The sequence below is a fragment of the Eublepharis macularius genome, chromosome 9, assembly GCF_028583425.1.
Source record: "Eublepharis macularius isolate TG4126 chromosome 9, MPM_Emac_v1.0, whole genome shotgun sequence".
Taxonomy (NCBI): domain Eukaryota; kingdom Metazoa; phylum Chordata; class Lepidosauria; order Squamata; family Eublepharidae; genus Eublepharis; species Eublepharis macularius.
Window position 1 is genome coordinate 37581931 of NC_072798.1, and position 16779 is coordinate 37598709.

At 42.9% G+C, this 16779-nt stretch overlaps 2 protein-coding genes across 4 annotated transcripts; one reads left to right on the forward strand and one right to left on the reverse strand.

Moving 5' to 3' along the window:
* The first annotated feature begins 348 nt into the window (after window positions 1–348).
* TOMM22 (translocase of outer mitochondrial membrane 22) lies at window positions 349–4320 on the forward strand. Its single transcript, XM_054987722.1, has 4 exons — window positions 349–501; window positions 799–917; window positions 2389–2506; window positions 3664–4320. The coding sequence occupies exons 1-4, from the start codon at window positions 391–393 to the stop codon at window positions 3736–3738; spliced, it is 423 nt and encodes a 140-aa protein (XP_054843697.1). The 5' UTR covers window positions 349–390; the 3' UTR covers window positions 3739–4320.
* Window positions 4321–4747: 427 nt separating this feature from the next.
* JOSD1 (Josephin domain containing 1) lies at window positions 4748–11481 on the reverse strand. Of its 3 annotated transcripts, none has more exons than XM_054989307.1 (5): window positions 11443–11481; window positions 9940–10739; window positions 7863–7991; window positions 7576–7770; window positions 4748–7014 (listed from the first exon to the last, which is right to left on the reverse strand). In XM_054989307.1, the coding sequence occupies exons 2-5, from the start codon at window positions 10122–10124 to the stop codon at window positions 6915–6917; spliced, it is 609 nt and encodes a 202-aa protein (XP_054845282.1). In that variant the 5' UTR covers window positions 10125–10739; window positions 11443–11481; the 3' UTR covers window positions 4748–6914. The 3 variants fall into 3 exon arrangements, with proteins under 3 accessions (XP_054845282.1, XP_054845281.1, XP_054845279.1); XM_054989306.1 differs by having other exon boundaries at window positions 11413–11455; XM_054989304.1 differs by lacking the exon at window positions 11443–11481 and adding an exon at window positions 10913–10986.
* Window positions 11482–16779: the final 5298 nt, after the last annotated feature.

Here is a 16779-nt window from a genome sequence, read left to right on the forward strand (position 1 = left end):
TGGTATTCGCCCTTTGCCGTAATTCCCCCCACCCCCGCTTTGTAACCTGCTCCATAAGAAGGTTTCTTCTTCCGTATCCAACCTTTATAAAGATATTCCGCGAAATCTCGAATGCTATTATGGGTCATTTTTAATAAAAGGTATTACATGGTTTTGGGGTGGATTTTTCTTGGACCAGCACTGCTGCCTGGAACTTCTAAATACTTCGCAACAGCAGAGACAGAAATTCCGGCCTTGAGGGAGAGAACTTGACATTTATGCCTCCTTGCCGCTAGATGTCGCTGCGCTTCTGCAGGGCGGCGTCCTTTGACTTTTCTCACTCAATTTCCGGTGATGTTCTAGCCGCCGCCGGCCTCCTGTCTCGACTCTCCCAGTTCCCCGCTCGCAGTGATGGCCGCCGCGACGCCCCTCTCTCCCGAGGAGCTGCTCCTGCCCAAGGGCGGCACGGGCAAGGCCGAGGAGCTGGAGGAGGAGATGACGGAGGAGGACGATGACGAGGAGGTGGGGGGCCTTCGCCCTTCTCCAGGGGCGCCCTGCCGGGCCTCGCCATGTGCGAGAGGTCACTCCCCAGAGGCGGGCTGATCTGGCCGGGCCCTGTGGGTGTAACTGAGGCGCGGGGGCGGTGACCGGGCACTGTCTGTGGGCTGCGAGTGGCAGGAGTTGGGGCTGGAGGGTACTTGGGTCCTGATGGAAGGGCCAGGCTCGCAGGCGTGCATTAGCAACCGTAGTCTTGGGGTAGGGGAAGGGAAGGCTGCTCAGGCAGCGCCCGCTCACCATTTCTCTTGCTTCTGATCGCAGCTGGATGAGACCTTGGCAGAGAGGCTTTGGGGTTTGACAGAGATGTTCCCCGAGACCGTCCGGACTGCAGCTGGAGCGACCTTCGACATGTCTCTTTCTGTTGCCCAGAAAATGTACAGGTGAGAAATGGACGGGCTCAAATCCTGCACCCCTTTATCTTCGGTGCTGCAGCTGTGACTAGCAGAACAGTGTTTTGTGTATTGTTGATGAGCATGCAATACACCCTTACCAGTGTAAAATTGGAAATATTCGTTAGTTTTATATCCTGCTCTATCCCATGGACTTAGTGGGTGCACTTTTTCCACACGCAAACAATTCTATCCCCAAATGGCTCAGTGTAAGTGAGGATAGGTTCAGGTGGGTAGTGTGTTGGTCTGCAGTAGAAGAGAAAGATTTGAGTCCGGTTGCACCTTAGAAAACTAGGTTTCCAGTCTATGATCTTTTTGAGAGTCATGGCTGCCTTTGTCAGTCTAAATGAGATAAATGCCAAAGGCTATGAAAAGAATGCTGTAAAGACAGCAACTGTTTCAGCGTTTTTAATTTTAAAGTGTTATGTTATTTTTAGGAAAGATGCAATATGTGATAGTTTTTGGCCTTAAGTAACCTTTTTATTCTGTTGATTATTGATTAGAACTCAGCAAGCTTAACAAAAAATTCAGAAAAACAATCGAGTGTGGGGTTCTGCAATTTTATCATTAAAAACAGAGAAGTAAATTTGGGTGGGGGGATTTTCAGTGTACTGAGAAATACAGAAACTCCTATTCATCTGCAGCCTTCCAGCCAGGCTTGTTTTCAATAGCTTGGTTCTTACATTCCTTAAAAATGTCATATCTTTTATATTCCATTGGAAATATTGTGGTCTTCTGAATTGATGTTTTATTCCATGGATTTTGAGCATCTATAATAAACCCTGGAGATGTGAGACACTAGGTGCAGCAATTCTCAGACTGGAATCTGTTTTTTAATGGAAGACAACTTTGTGTGGTATAAGTCTAAATATTGGCTATCCGTTGTATACTTTACATTTTCTTCCAAGGCTTACTAGTTCCTCATGGTGTATTAGAATGGAAGATTAATGTTACAAAACAGAAAGGCCAGGAGGTGTTTCAGATTGCAGTTAATAGGGAGAATTTTGAAGTAGAAAGCAGTGATGAAGTAGCATTCACATGAAGCTACCTTATTCAGATTTAGACCATTAGCCTGTCAAGACTAGTATTGTCTGCAGTGACTGGCAGAAGCTGTCCAGGGTCTCAGTAGAGGTTGTTCACAACTGGAGACGCTGGGGATTGAATCTGAGACCTTCTGCATCAAAGGAAATTCTCTATGGTTGAGCTACAGCCCCTCCCCAAGGAAGAAGTGTTCAGCTATATTATTAGCACTCCATGCAGGACAGCTGAGACAGAAAGCACGAGGAAGAAACTGTAGTGTTGGATTTCTAAGCAGGCAAGTGATGATGAGGTAGCTCCCAAGTTTTGTAAATGGCTTCTGAAGTATCTGAGATGGAGTAATAGCATATCTTTAGGGCCAGTCCTTTCTGTTCTAGCAGAGACAGAAAACAATTGTATTGCTTATGTCCTCCTCCATCTAAAGATTCTCCAGGGCAGCATTGTGGATTGGGACCACCTCTTTCATGATCCTAGTTCTTCCTGTTGTTTTTGAAACGGAAAAGCTTCAGATGGAACAGCAGCAGCAACTGCAGCAACGGCAGGTGAGAACTGAATTACTCTCTTCCCCTGATTTGTTCATTTAGTGATTCTCATCCTGATTTTGAAATTAGATCCTTCTTTGATCTCTAGACCTTCAGCACTTCTGTTCCTCCCCTCCATCCTTACTGGTTTTTCTCATGATTCTGAGATATAGAAATAGTTTTATTTTTGTATGTTGTCCGTTTGTACATTTCCTTCTATGCATGATGTCTCACAATCCCTCATCATAATCTGTTCTAAAACAAATCTCATCAATTACATAGCAGTTAACACTTTTACCCTGATATTGATACACCCATTATCACATTGTATGCATGTTTGTATTTTTCCAATCATACCTGCTTTTCTCTTTCAGTGGAATAAACATTCTAAAGCCTTTAAAGTAACACCAGAAATTAGAAACTTTCATCTACTCTTCCTTGCTCTGCTTATTGCTACATTTCAAGGCTTGGTACTGGTCATACTTATATTTAACTATGGAATATGAAAGGTTTCTTCGGATTTGCTTGGGTATAGTTGAATATTCAGTGCTCTCAGAAGCAGAGTATCTGAGTGCTGGATCTATTATTATAGCAAAGCAGGCAAGTGACTGCAGGGCCTCCTAGCCTATAACAGTGTATATCCTTGAAAGAATGGCATAACCTTCCTTTTGTCATTGGCATGAGTCGAGTTTGATTGTGACTTTGGTTGGTTTCCAACATTCATTCAGTGGATTACAGCTGCATATGCCATCTCTATTAAAAGTGCTCAGCAATAAATGTCATTCTTGGTTAAACACATTCCTTTACTATCTGATTAGAGATCAAAACACTGGAACCTAATCTTGCAGTTGTCGTCTTAATGTTTCTGTATTGACTTGACAATTCTCTCTCCTTTTGTGAAAGGAAAACAAAACCAGCAGGGATAGAGACTGGAGCAATTGTGCTGGACAGTAAGAAATACTGTTTGAATTGTCTTCTTGCTTGGCTATGTGCACTAATGTAATCTGAGCAGAATTATTGTAACAAAAGGCAACAAAGAGCATTGCCCAGATGTCAGTAAATGCTATGCTTGTATTCTTCAAAAAAAATTATGAGATGTGAAAATCCTTCTGAATTAAGCTGTAGAGACTTGAATGTTGTTCTTGCCTTAAGTCATGTTTTCTCATGATCTCTTACAGATTTTATTAGGACCCAACACAGGGCTTTCCGGAGGGATGCCAGGAGCCCTGCCTTCTCTTCCTGGAAAGATTTAATGGAATGACATTGGAGCCATATTGTGCAAGGAAATTATTTGTTGGAACTATTGATTTGTTAGGCTGGGCCGTTTTCCCCCTATAAACCTTGGAACATCAGCATATTCATGGTGGAGGCAGGATCCATCTGGATCTCCTGAAATGGGCTATTTATCTTCCCTCTTAGGCAGTCATGACTTTTCCATCTACTCAATCTAGGTTATAAGCAACTACAAAGACTTTAATAGCTTCTGTTTTGGTATCCTTATCTCCAGGAAACCTCAGGACATGTCAGATCCTGGCTCACTTCAGCCAGAAATATTGTCAGTGTAAATATTCTTGTGTTTTCCTGCTGCATTGAAGACCTCTTTCAGAGCAGTAACAGCAAGAAATTGAGTGAATCCAGCACACCCAGCATATGGAAGAATCTAGTGCACACTAAACTCTGTGCAGTGAGCTCCTACTTGAAGAAAATTACATGCCCTGTAATGTTGTTTGAAAAATATGGGGACGTGGGAAAAGTCATTTTTGCCTATCATCTATACTGAATCTATTAGTATCAAAGTCAGCTACCAGTACTTTTGTATTAAATAGTTTCAGTGCAAAAAATGAGTGTTTTCTTTACTATTTCATCATGTGTTGCTTGCTTCGTTAGGCTGGATAAATTATAATGTAGTACCTTGACCTTAAATAATAATATTCAATTTATATACCACCCTTCAGGATGACTTAACACCTACTCAGAGCGGTTTACAAAGTATGTTGTTATTACTCCCACAACAAAACACCCTGTGAGGTGGGTGGGGCTGAGAGAGCTAGAAGCTGTGACTGACCCAAGGTCACCCAGCTGGCTTCAAATGGAGGAGTGAGGAATCAAACCTGGTTCTCCAGATTAGAGTCCCATGCTCTTAACCACTACACCAAACTGGCTCTCATGTGAATGTTCAGCAGAGAATGGTGTGAGAAGTGGTTTGGGATCCCTCCCAAATTTGAATATATAATAGCTGTGCAAGAAGACTTTCTCTGAAGCTTCGATGTCATCCCATTGTTTATTTTTCCTTTACAAAAATCATTACAGGACCCTTCAGTGCAGTACAGAGAAAGTGACGAGAGGAAGGTTTTTCATTTTTAATATTTGGCTAAACAAAATACATCTCTGTAAACAAACCCAAGACAAAACCAAACAAGCAAGAAAATGATTATGGGCTTCTCCATTCCCAAGCAATGGTACTGAGCTACTTTCTTTTCTCTGTTACCATAACTCTTCTCCAGAGGAGAGCGTGTGATCACATGTTCCCTTTTCCTGAGCAGCTGAATCACACCACTTTCCCTAGGAACAGAACAATGGCATAAATACAGAGAAGAGAAATAGCCTTAAGTTTTTAAAAGATAATTTGCATAATGTGCACTGGTCCATTGACTTCCATGCAAACAGGGTCTCTCCAAAGTGCTATTTAATCAATGCAGAACAGTCTTTCCTGTTGAATTAATGCTCTTCAAAAAAAATGGCTTCAGGTCAGAAGCAGAACTGCAAGCCTGACATTCTGCTTGTGAAAAGTGTGTGTACAAATTCTGCAGGCTGGTTTTGGTCATTGGAATGTGTAGTCCAGAAAGGAGAGGGCTTTGTAAAAATAGACATATTGGGGCTTGGACTGTAGTACATGCAGAGAAGAGCCACTCAGGTTTCCAGTATATTATCTGCAGGTTGTCCCAAGGCCAATAGGTAAGATCATATTCCTGTCTTGACACCACATGCAGCATCAAACTGAAAGGAGAGTGTGGGTACTTGGAATGCTGAATTAGCAGGTGGTATGGACCCTGCTCATAGGAAGGGCAGGCCAAAGACTCCCATAGAAGTGAAAAAGTCAATTTCAGCCTTCCTTTGGAGAAAATGTAGGTTCTATTTCTGCTGCTCCAATATTACTGAAAGTGAAGCTGGTGAAAAATAATGAAAAATGCAACAGACTGACCCGGACTCAAAGGGTCGATAGTGATAAATCCATCCTAAATTATCCATTTCATCTATTGATTGTGACAACAGTATTACACACAACACCTGCATGGGTTGACAACGAAAACTGTAATTCAGTTTCCTGGTGGGTTAAGGGGGTAAGGAGAGGGTGGCACAGCATGAAGCTGATTAATTCAGAGGACTGTTGACTTGCCAGTCACAATGGAAGACTGTGGCTCAGTCTACCTCCAGTAAACAATCTTCTTTAACACCCCTCCCCCTGCCTTCCGACAATTTTCTGAAACATCTACCCCGCTTACTATAGGAGCCATAGAAATCTAGCCCTTTGATCCTAGTCCACATTACTTCTCTTGGAAATTAAAAAAATCTTGCTCATCCATCAGAACTCTTTCCTAGGCTTAGTCTTGTGTTGCTAAAATTTAGCCAGCCTTCCTTTTAATTTCATGAAGCATCCCGTAGTCTTATTCCTTCCTCAGTGAATGTTTCCTTGTACTGCAGGATAGACAAACAGGAAAAATGAATTTAGACCACAGCTGGGTCACATCACCCCTCTCCTCCAAAGAGAAGCTTTTCAAATAGGCAATTGCTTTCTTCTTCCTATAAGGCTGCTTACTCTTTCATGCTCAGACCAACAAAGGGCACATTTATATTAGCTAGCAGAAAACCAGAGGAATTCCATAGTGATGGTCCCATTTTTTCCCCTACATGTCTCCCAACTCTTGGCACAATTAGGACTCCACAAGCACCATACTCTTGCTAAGTGTATCTGGAGTTTCCTGAGAGACCCATATGGTTTGCAGGTTTCTTCAAAATAGTTGTGTGGATATGGAGGGAGCATGCTTGGCCTCAGCCTTTCCACAAAGGAAAGACACACTCCAGCCTAAAGTGTCAAACTCCCTAAAGTCCTTTAAGATTGAATGGGAAAATGGGGGACTAGGGGAAGGGATGCCAATACCACACTCCTAAAGCATATTAATGCATTATAATTAAGGAGCATAAAGCTGATTCTTTCTTCTCCGAGTAAGTGTCCAGTGTCTGTTCTTCATGTTGGCCCCAACAATACCTTGTGGGTGCTTTTATTGCACCCTTAAAATAAAAAAATACCCCCCAAACTCCCAAGTTCCAGGGAAGAGGAGTTAGAGCACTTATTATCCACATCACAGGACACAGAAGTTGGCTAGGGAAAAGGACCAGTATTGTAGTGCAAGGACAAGGTGTTTGCAGGTCATGCATCAGCTCTCCAACTCTGATGTGCCTCTACATCCTCAGGCACTACCAAGAGAAGTTCACAGTTCTTTCCTCGCAGCTGGTGTCTCAAAAACTTCCTGTGACAGTGAAAAAGATGGGAAAAGATAGTTGAAGATACTAATTCTAATCTGATCCTGCATATCTAAGTGATTAGATAGGCATTCTCTTTTTCACAGCCCAAAACCAGACAATTGGGACTTGGATCCAAAAGGCCCAGCACATGTTCTACTTTGCCATGGTTTCACTTTGTTACTGCCCCAGACAAGTTGCTGACTCTCTATCCTAGTGGCTAATCTGGACCATGAAAATATAGTACAACTACCACTTCAGTTTAAACTGAATTTAGAAATCTACTCTCATTCCTCAGGCCAAGAACAAAGTCTGTGGTCTAAAGAACAACTACCTACTTCCAAATCTTACCATGTAATGGTAAGTTTTCCTAATTCAGTTTCAAAGGACAAGATCTAGAAAAAGATGCACATATATAGCACCCCGCCATTTACCTTTGTTATTAAACTTTAGTCTCTCCACTCTCAGACAAGTCAAATCCCAACTATACTGCACAGAATACATACTGCAGTTCACAATGTGTGTCAAGGCAGCGCCTCCATTAAAGACTAGGATGGAAGACAACCTACCTGAGCTCACTTTCACCTCCAATCCATTCAGGCACCTTGAGTTTGGAGTCAAGATTGTAGTAAGAACCTCCTACTTCCCGAACACAGATCCAATGTTGCCGTTTAAGGGGAAGTTTCAAGGGGCCCCAGCAGAGACTTGAGGGCAAATTCATGATGAAGCCCATCACATTAGAGAGGGCAATCACGTTAACATCCCTAGAAAGAAAAATGGTAAGACACTCGCATCCAGTTGCAAGTGGCTGCTTCTGCTAATAGCAAGCCTCTCTTGATACTCTGGTACTCCTTACCTACGTTTATCCCACCAAACTGCTTCATAGCCTTTGGTTTGAAGAGCTGCCATTATGACATTCACATCATAGTTCCCATTTCCCAGCATGTTCTTCTTGTGTGGGGTCACCATGGTATTGGGAGACAACCTGAATAAAGCAAGGAAACGTACACTGACAGTGACTGCACTCTTTCCCAAAGAGGTTGAAAACAGCCAAGAAAGGCCAGATTAGGAAAAGAAGGATGAGAATGGTTGCCAGTTCTTGTTTCCCTTCAGCAAAAGACACTGCACATTATTGTCCTCTCCACCTTCTCAGCATGTATGTTTCAAAAGTGAACTGCATATCCATCAAATGATATTGTCTTCCGGTAGGGGAGGTCACAGAACCCACAACTATGGGAGCAAAGGTGAGGCAATAGACTGCTTTAATGACACTGAATAGATGCCACCATCTAAAAGAAGCCTCAGCCATTATAAGCAATTTCAGAAGATTCTTATGCTTTTGAGAATCAGGTATCCTGAATTTCAAAGAAGCATGATTCAAAAAAATATCATCTCATGTTCAAGAGAGTTTCTGTAAGATTCATATATCAAATATTACCTGAAGCAAGATAGGAAAGTTGCCTTGGTCTCAACCGCAAGAACAAGCAAAATGCAATGCTTTAATAGGATTGTATTGGGAGTGATACTCTCAAACATTTAACACAAAAAGATCCTCTCTATCACCAGATAATATCTGTTCATCAGTAATTGCTCCACTTTTTGAAATCAGGGACAAGGGGGCTTCTATGACCTGTTTCACAAATGTTTGGTAGCAATGCAGAAGTCTGTCATCTAAGATTAGTTAAGCTCAGAAAGAGGCAAGGAGGAATATTAGCTGAATTAAGACAATATAGGGCCACTTTTCTATGGGAACCAACATCTTTAGGCAAACTAACTACATACATGATACTTCTGCAATTATATTTGTAAGGACTTCAACCCCACAACCTTCGCTTCCTAAACATTTCAGACACTTTACATAAACTTGATTTTTCATTTCCAGTCAGCCCAAAATGGAACTCAAAGGAATCAAGTTCAATTTGCTGCTTTTTAAATTAAGGCTCCTGAGAGTTACGAGGAGCACAGAGAATTCCCCTAAGAGCACGAAAATGCTGCATAAACAACACAGGATCTCTTGCATTCACTATTTTACCTGTTTTCGTTTTCAGTAAAAGCTCTGAATCACAAAGTTAGTAAACTTTGCTTTTATAGCACTATTCTGTATCAATAGGATTTACTCCTAATACACACACATAAGACATCCTAGGTGAGAATTTCAGCTTGCAAATGGTTGAACAGTACTTTTATTTTTTTTAAAATGGGTACCAGTTCTAGTGCACGTTTAAACACTCCTGCTATATTTTTCAGTTCAAGCCTTCCCTGATCTCAAGTCACTTATAAAGTGTTAATGCTATTTTTAAGAGAATATTATCTACTCTTTGTCAGCGGATCATAGGGAATACAGGATCCGCCAGTGCATTCTGACAGTAAAGCAACCAATGCAATTGAAGGTTAGGGAAATGAAGAAATGTTTGCAGAAGACAGTGATTCTCCAAATAACAGATTGTAGGCAATATGGAAGTTATCTGTCTAGGCTGTCAGCCGTAACTCAAAGGACTAAGGGCCACATGGCTCACATGGCAGAAAATGGATGTTTAACTGTGTGTCAACATAACAGGGAACGACAACTTAACTTGGATCCCTTTCTGTTATGTTTACATATCTATGTTTTTTTTAGAATGTGTATTGATTTAAGGCTTATGTGAAGTGGCTCTAAGTGGATTTTGTTTCCAAGTCAAAGGCCAGACTATGCCCCTAAACAAAGACAAAATGTACTGATGGGTCTTTGTAAAAAAAAAAAAATGTTGTAACTGCTAACTGCTGGCAGAAGAAATCAATTCAACAATCAGTAACAACATTCTAGATATCTTTCTACTTTCTCTTGTTCACCCTACACATTGATTCTGAGGCACTAACCCAAGGTACAAAAAAGGGGGGGAAACACAATGTGTGACTAGACAATCATAATGCCAGCAAAGGTACGTTTTACCTACCTCTGGAAAATCTCCTGTAGCGTGTCTCGTGTAAAGGCATTGCTGTCCTGGAAGACATTATTGAGGGCATGGAGAGCACACAACTCCCTACGTTGTTTTTCATGATAGATATGCACTGGCATCAACTGCGGCGCTTCTGGTGATTCTGATTTGGTTTTGTCACCTTTCCATGGCACACAACTCATTTTTTCGTAGTGTATTAGATTAAGATGGGATGAGATAAAATGTGAAACGTCTCTGCCCGCACACAAACAAAAGCAACTGACCACTTTTATAGACAACTCCAGTTCACAAGCTGCAATCCTGCTGCTGCTTTAACATTTGTCTTTATTAGATGACTGCATAAGAAACCCTTAAAGGTCTGAATCATTTTTCTTCCATCTTCATTCTTCCTCTGCTTTCAGGAGACTGTCTTTATATATTCCCTTCTTTCTCTTGGTTTCCCCTTGAAAAATATTTTATAATTTACATGGCAATAACATCAGAGTGTCAGATAGAATTTAACACATCGTTCCTTTTCCTCCATTTCCTTTGGTCAATGGTGCCACTAAGCAAAAGATCCACAGCCCAACTCTGAAATTATGCTCACTTCCCAAAAAAACACAAAACTACACAAGGTCACACTGTTGCTGCTTTCCAACAGGAATATAGTACTGGCAGTGAAGCATCAAATGAATTTTTCCATTCTTGAGAGACGGAGCCTATGCCCTAGAAACAAAGATGCCAAGAGGTAGAAAGATGCCTCTTCCAAGGCAAGAGCGGAAGGCAGCAGCTCCGCCTAGCCAACGCTGCTTGTATCCCTGACAGAGAAAAGACAGACCCGATTAGCCATTTTCCCCTCGTCTGTGAACAAAAATATAAAGAAGTACCTCAATGCAGGTACTTTTACAACTGCCCTGTACATGCAAGGCAACAACAAAGCTCCAAGGCCTACACCACCTAGGGCTTGCCCCTTCCTTTCCCCAACTCTTACAAACACAATCGTTCCAGGCAGTGCAGCGCTGAGGGCGCTCTCCTTTCCCACCGGAGGTCAGAAGAAAAAGCTCTGGGGTGTGGGGGAGTGGAAGGAGGATTCGACGCTTGCCATGCCAGCAGTCCTGGCCTGTGCTGTAAAGCCACGGCTGGGCGGAAAGCAAGGCCGTGTAAACACCACCGCCGAGCCAACCACCAGTAACGGGAGAAAGTTGCTGCTTAGGGCAGCTCTTCTAGAGGACCGGGTGGGGGTGGGGTGGGGGGTTGAGAGGAAGAGCCGGCCCAGCTGCCCTCTTGGGGTGACTCAGATATTCCGTGGGGAGGGGAACGACCCCGGGCGGCGTGCGAGGGAAGCAGCAACCTCGCGGGCTCAGCCCCACACAGGCCCTCATAGGCGAGGGAAGGGGGCCCAACAGGTAACACCGGGGCAGGACCCCCCCCCCCCCCGGGGGAATGGACACCTCCCTCTCCCAGCTCCCCTCCCCCGCCAAGCTCACCCACCAGCAGCCCCGAACCACCTTGGGTGCCTACCCTGCGCATGCGCAGACGTCATCCAGCTCGGGCCCTTCGCGCGCACGCTTAGCCCCGCCTCTTGTCGACGTCGAGGAACGGGGCTCGGCGTGATGTCACAACAGATGGGGTTCGACTGCGTGCGGCGGCAAGTCGCTGCCTTGCCCGTTCTAAGGACAGCCCGGTTCAGTGGGTGGAACAGCTGCACTGTCCGCTAATGTAGAGATGCTCCTGTCGGGTAGTTTTCACGTTGCTCAACATGCTATGCTAATTCGTTATGCCTTGTTTCAGAAAGGCTGCGTCTCTGTGTTTGGCATGTTTTCAAATGTTTCTGCTACCATACCCTATTGTATCTGTTTGTTGAATGTCCCAGCTGTGGATCATGTGTTTCGCTCAGTGGATGTCCGAGCTATTGATTATAGTGTATTCGCTTGCACTGTGTAATCCGCCTTGGGTCTCAGTGAGAAAGACAGGCAATACATAAATAATAAAAGATTTAAGCAGTCAAACTGGTTTGAATCTTCCTGTTTAGCTTCTGAAAGCTGTTCTCTCAAAACCTGGCCTAAAATGGCTCCATGCAGGGGAAAAAAGACGTCAAGGCTTCCTTCTGGTAGTACATCTCAACAGATGTACTAAAAGGAATGAGGAGCTTCTCCACTGAAAAACAATGGGAGAGACTTGAAGGCCCATTGGGCATACTGGAAACCAGAACCGCAATGATAGCACAGAAGAGTTGCAAAGAAAACACAGAACAGATTTAGAGTCTTGCTCTAGGGCTGGAATGACAAAGCTCAGAATAGAATTATGATCTGGGACCTGATAAAATGCTCTTGGCCCAGAATGACAGCCCCTGGAGTGGAATGATGGTCCTTGGGACCAGAAAAAGTGCTTTAAGTCTGGAATTTCAATCCCAGAAGTGTTTACCTGGTCCCAAGGATAGGACTCTTATTCCACTCTGGAGGCTGTCATTGCAGTCCCAGAGCAGTTTACCTGAGCATTTGCCACTACCTCGATCGATTCCCTCCCCCACCAACATCTTCATGTCTGGGGAGCTTACACATAACAGCTAGAAAAGGTGAGTAGGAAGTCAATACAGTTTCAAACCTCTTATATGAAAAAGGCTTTATTCGGTAACTTTCAACCTACAGAGTCCCAGCACAGAAGAACAGAATTTGTCAGCACATAAGAAATACAGTTCTAAGAAGATAAAAGATAGGAAGTATTGTTAACCTAAATCAAAATGGAATCTCCTAACACCCCCCCCCCTTTTAAAGGAGAGTATGGGAATGCCTAACAAAGGTGCTGTTCACCTGTTTGTCACATAGCTTCCAAACAGACTAGCTATTTTACCTCTCTTGCTCCTGGTTATAAAGATGGTTAGGTAATTAATCTGCACTTTAGAGGAAAGGACCTCTAGAGTCTGCCAAAACCCAGTAAACCAAGCAAAAGGGTTCCACATCAGTCAGTTTTATGGGTTTGAGCTGAAGATACATAACCCCATCTGTCTTGGCTCTGGTGACACTCTACCTCTCTGGCTCTAAGCTCTGCTTGTCCTTAGCCATCCATTGAAATATAATCCGCTTTCCTCCTTTCTTGGCTGAACCTATAGCTTTTAATGGCAGAGCTCACAAAGATGTTTATGGGTAAGCAGTTTGCATTTATCTAGCCTGGTTTCCAAACCCTTGGGCTCATTGCCCCAATAGACTTTAGTCCGTATGCTGAACTCATCTCGTCAGGTCAGGCACAGAACTTCACGACTGCGATTGCAACCATGAGTCTTTCTGAAGTTATTATGGGTCCAACACATGAAAAACAGCATAAACTGGATCTGTTTTTCTGTACTGAGCAGGCTTATAGTGATCTGGTAAGCAGGCTAAAGAGTAGGTCATAGTCAAGATTACTGTTTGCTTAAGGACTGATTGTTGGTGGTGCACCCTCCCTTCAGGCAATGGACCAGTCCTATCCCTATTAATGGCTCCAATAGGTTTTCAGAATAGTTTGAGAGAATTTGATAGCTTGAACAGTAATGAGGTTGAAATCTTATGGCAAGACTTGGATTTTAAGCTTCCTGAGGCAATAGATAAAGTTGCTCCCTGAGTCCTTTGCTTCCTACTAGCATGACTCCAACTCCTTGGTTTGCTAAGGAGTTTGGGGAATTAAGAAGAGCCAGGAGGCGACTCATGTAATTGACTCACATTGAAGCAGAACAGGACAAGTCATAGAGCCCTCTTGAGGCCCTCTGGGGTGGTGGTAGCAACAAAGGCTTTTGTTTCCGCTGCTGTTGCATATCCAGCACAATTGTTCAGGGTTGTATGGAAACAGTATCTGACACACTTGTGGATAATGATGTGATATCAGCTGTGATGAATTTGCTCTGTTTTGCAGAAAGTATTTCAGATCGAATCTAACTTTGGTACCAGTTCAAATGTACATTATATAGCAGAGGCGTCAGCTTTAGATTGGTATCCTTGAAGGATGTAGACTGGATTCTGGGTGTTGTGAAGTCTATCACCCTTGTGACTGGGATCCCTGCACTTTGTGGCCAGTAAAACCATGCTACTAGAAGCTGAGAGTACCCTGTGCAGGAGTATTTTCTCTCCTGAAAAAAGTAAAGGAAGCAATTATTACTGGTATATATTTGCTGAAAGTAGGTGTGTGCTGGTCTCTAACAGTGCAGTCCTAAGCAGCGTTACACACTTCTAAGCCTATTGAAGTCAATAGGCTTAGGAGAGTAGAACCATTTAAGATTGAATTAAATCTTGACCTATTTGGGCAATGTACTGTGTATGGTGTTATTATCTGTTTCTGTATTTATTATCTTTTTCTCAGTGCATTGTATTTCTACTTACATAATACCGTTTACTGCATGTTTAACACATCATATTTAATACTTACGCTTTGCTCAGATTTCTGCTTTGTTTCAGATTTCTGCAATCCCTGTCCAATTGCATTGATTATTAGATGTCTCTTCCTATTGATTATTTATTTTATTTACTTCATGTATACCCCACCTTTCTCCCCAATGGGAACCAAAAATGCTTAAATTATTCTCCTTTCCTCCATTTTACCCTGTGAGGTAGGTTAGGCTGAAACTGTGTGACTGGCCCAAGGTCACCCAGTGAGCTTCCATAGCAGAGTGAGATTCAAACCTGGTTCTTCCATATCTTAGTTCAGCACTTTAACTACTACACCACACTATCTCACTGATTGCATTGACTTACAGAGTATATTCTTTCTTAAGTCTCAGTGGACAAGGTAGACGGTAAATAAATATAAATAAATAAATAATATGTGCCTGAAAGATGGTGGCAGAGCTGCTATAGAAGCCCCTGGAGGACATATCTGTGTACCACCTATTTCAGTTTGGCTTTGGTCCTGGTTTGCATTCCTCTTGGTCCCGCTAGATTTGTCTGCAGCATTTGGTAGTGCTGACCATCTACTTCTCTTGAGATATGGGAGCAGCACTCTGATAGTTTCAGTCCTTCCTGTTGGAAGGATAGAACTCAGAAAAGTAGTTATGAGAGATGCTGAAATCAACAGTTTGGTTGTTCCACAGCTCTTTCTTTCCCCAGTGCATTTTAACATTTTTGTTAGACTTTGAATGAGATTATCCACAGCATCGTGTTTGTGTGCCATCAATATGTGAGTAACATCCAGGTCTATAACTAACTTTAACTCTAGAAGCAGCTGATAAGTTACGCAGATCAATGCCTGGATGTAGGGTTGCCAGCTCCACGTTGGGAAATTCCTGGAGATCTGTGTGTGTGGTGAGTGTGTGTGTGTGGTGTGTGTGTGAAACCTTGAGAAAGTGGGGTTTGGAGAGGGAAAGGACCTTGGCATGGCATCATTCCATAGAGTCCATCCACCAAAGTAGCCATTTTCTCTAGGTGAACTGATCTCTGTGGCCTGGAGACCAGTTGTAATTCCAGGAGATGTCCAGCCACTACCTGGAGGATGGCAACCCTACCTGGATATGTGGTCAAATGGCTAAGGAACAACAAGCTAAAACTGAATCCAGACAAGATACTGCTTATGAAGGCTGAGTACTGGAGATTTCCTTCCTAGTTTTGGATTGGATGAATTTAGCACTAATTGTTTAATGTGTGCTCCTTGATTCAGGTTTGCTGTTGGGAAAGCAGGTTGGTGGTGCTGTTGCAAGGAATTCTTTCTTTTAATTATATCTTCTGTGGCAATTATCTTGCCTTCTAAACTCAACTATTCTGGCCTGACTGGTCCATACTATTGTAACCTCACAATTAGACTACTGCACTGCTCTGGGACTGCTCTTAGTAGTCAGTAACTTCTTTAGGGAAAAAATGTTGTGGCCCCTCTGTTGACCAGAGTCCACACTAGTTATGATCTTATAAAACCAATTTAAGGTAGCTTAATTGGCTGGTTTCCAGGCCCAGTTTGAAGTGAATTGTTCTTTTTCTCCATTTCTAAACATTGTTTCAGGTTGCAATGAATTATGAGCAGTTGATTACTTTTTAATTTTAAACTCATTTTATATAAGTTTACTGGTTTACATATTTATATCTTCCTTTTCTTCCCAATGGGCGTAGAACATCACTTCCCCCTCTTCCTCTTTATCTTCACAACAACCTGCAACATAGGTTGGGCTGAAGATAAAGCGACTGCTCCAAATTTACCCAGTAAGTATCATGGCAGAGCAGGGATTTGAACTTTGGGTTTCCAGATTCAAGTTGCCCCCTTGTCCGTGTGTCTTTTAAGGGAGAGAGAAACGTTTAAATACATAAGTTTTATTAGGGTAGAACAGTTATTTTTAATGAACCAGGACTTCTGCAAACCAAGGACATCCAGGTAAGCAGAAGAGTGAATCTTTACAGTTGACAGGCTTGGAGATTAGCCCGGGCATGTTCAAATAGCATGTCTCATATGGCAGCTCCTTGCATAAGCTCGCTTTATTTCAGCCCTCTTTCATCAGCATTTGCCAGAGACTCGCCTCTGATACGGACACTTTTGCCACAAATAGGCAAACGTAAACACAGGAAATCCCCGCACGAGCCCATAACATGGCCTTCGTGTTTGATTCGCTTATGTTTGCGCCTTTCAAATGCGGCTCACTTTCTAATTGGTCAAAAGGATATCTGTCCAGCCTTCTTTTCTGACCTGTTCTGTGATTGTTAAGGATTCTGCTCCCGCCCTTCGTTTAAAATCTTTTTCTCGATTGGCGAAGAGCTTTGTTTATCAAGTTTTCTTCTCTCCCATTGGCCTCGAGGCGCTATAGGCTAGAGCTGGGTTCACGCTTCAAGGCTATAAAAAAGGGGTGGCGCGGTACCACTGCTTGAGCATTTATAGTCGCAGGCTGGAGGAAACGGAAAAACGAAAAAGATGAAT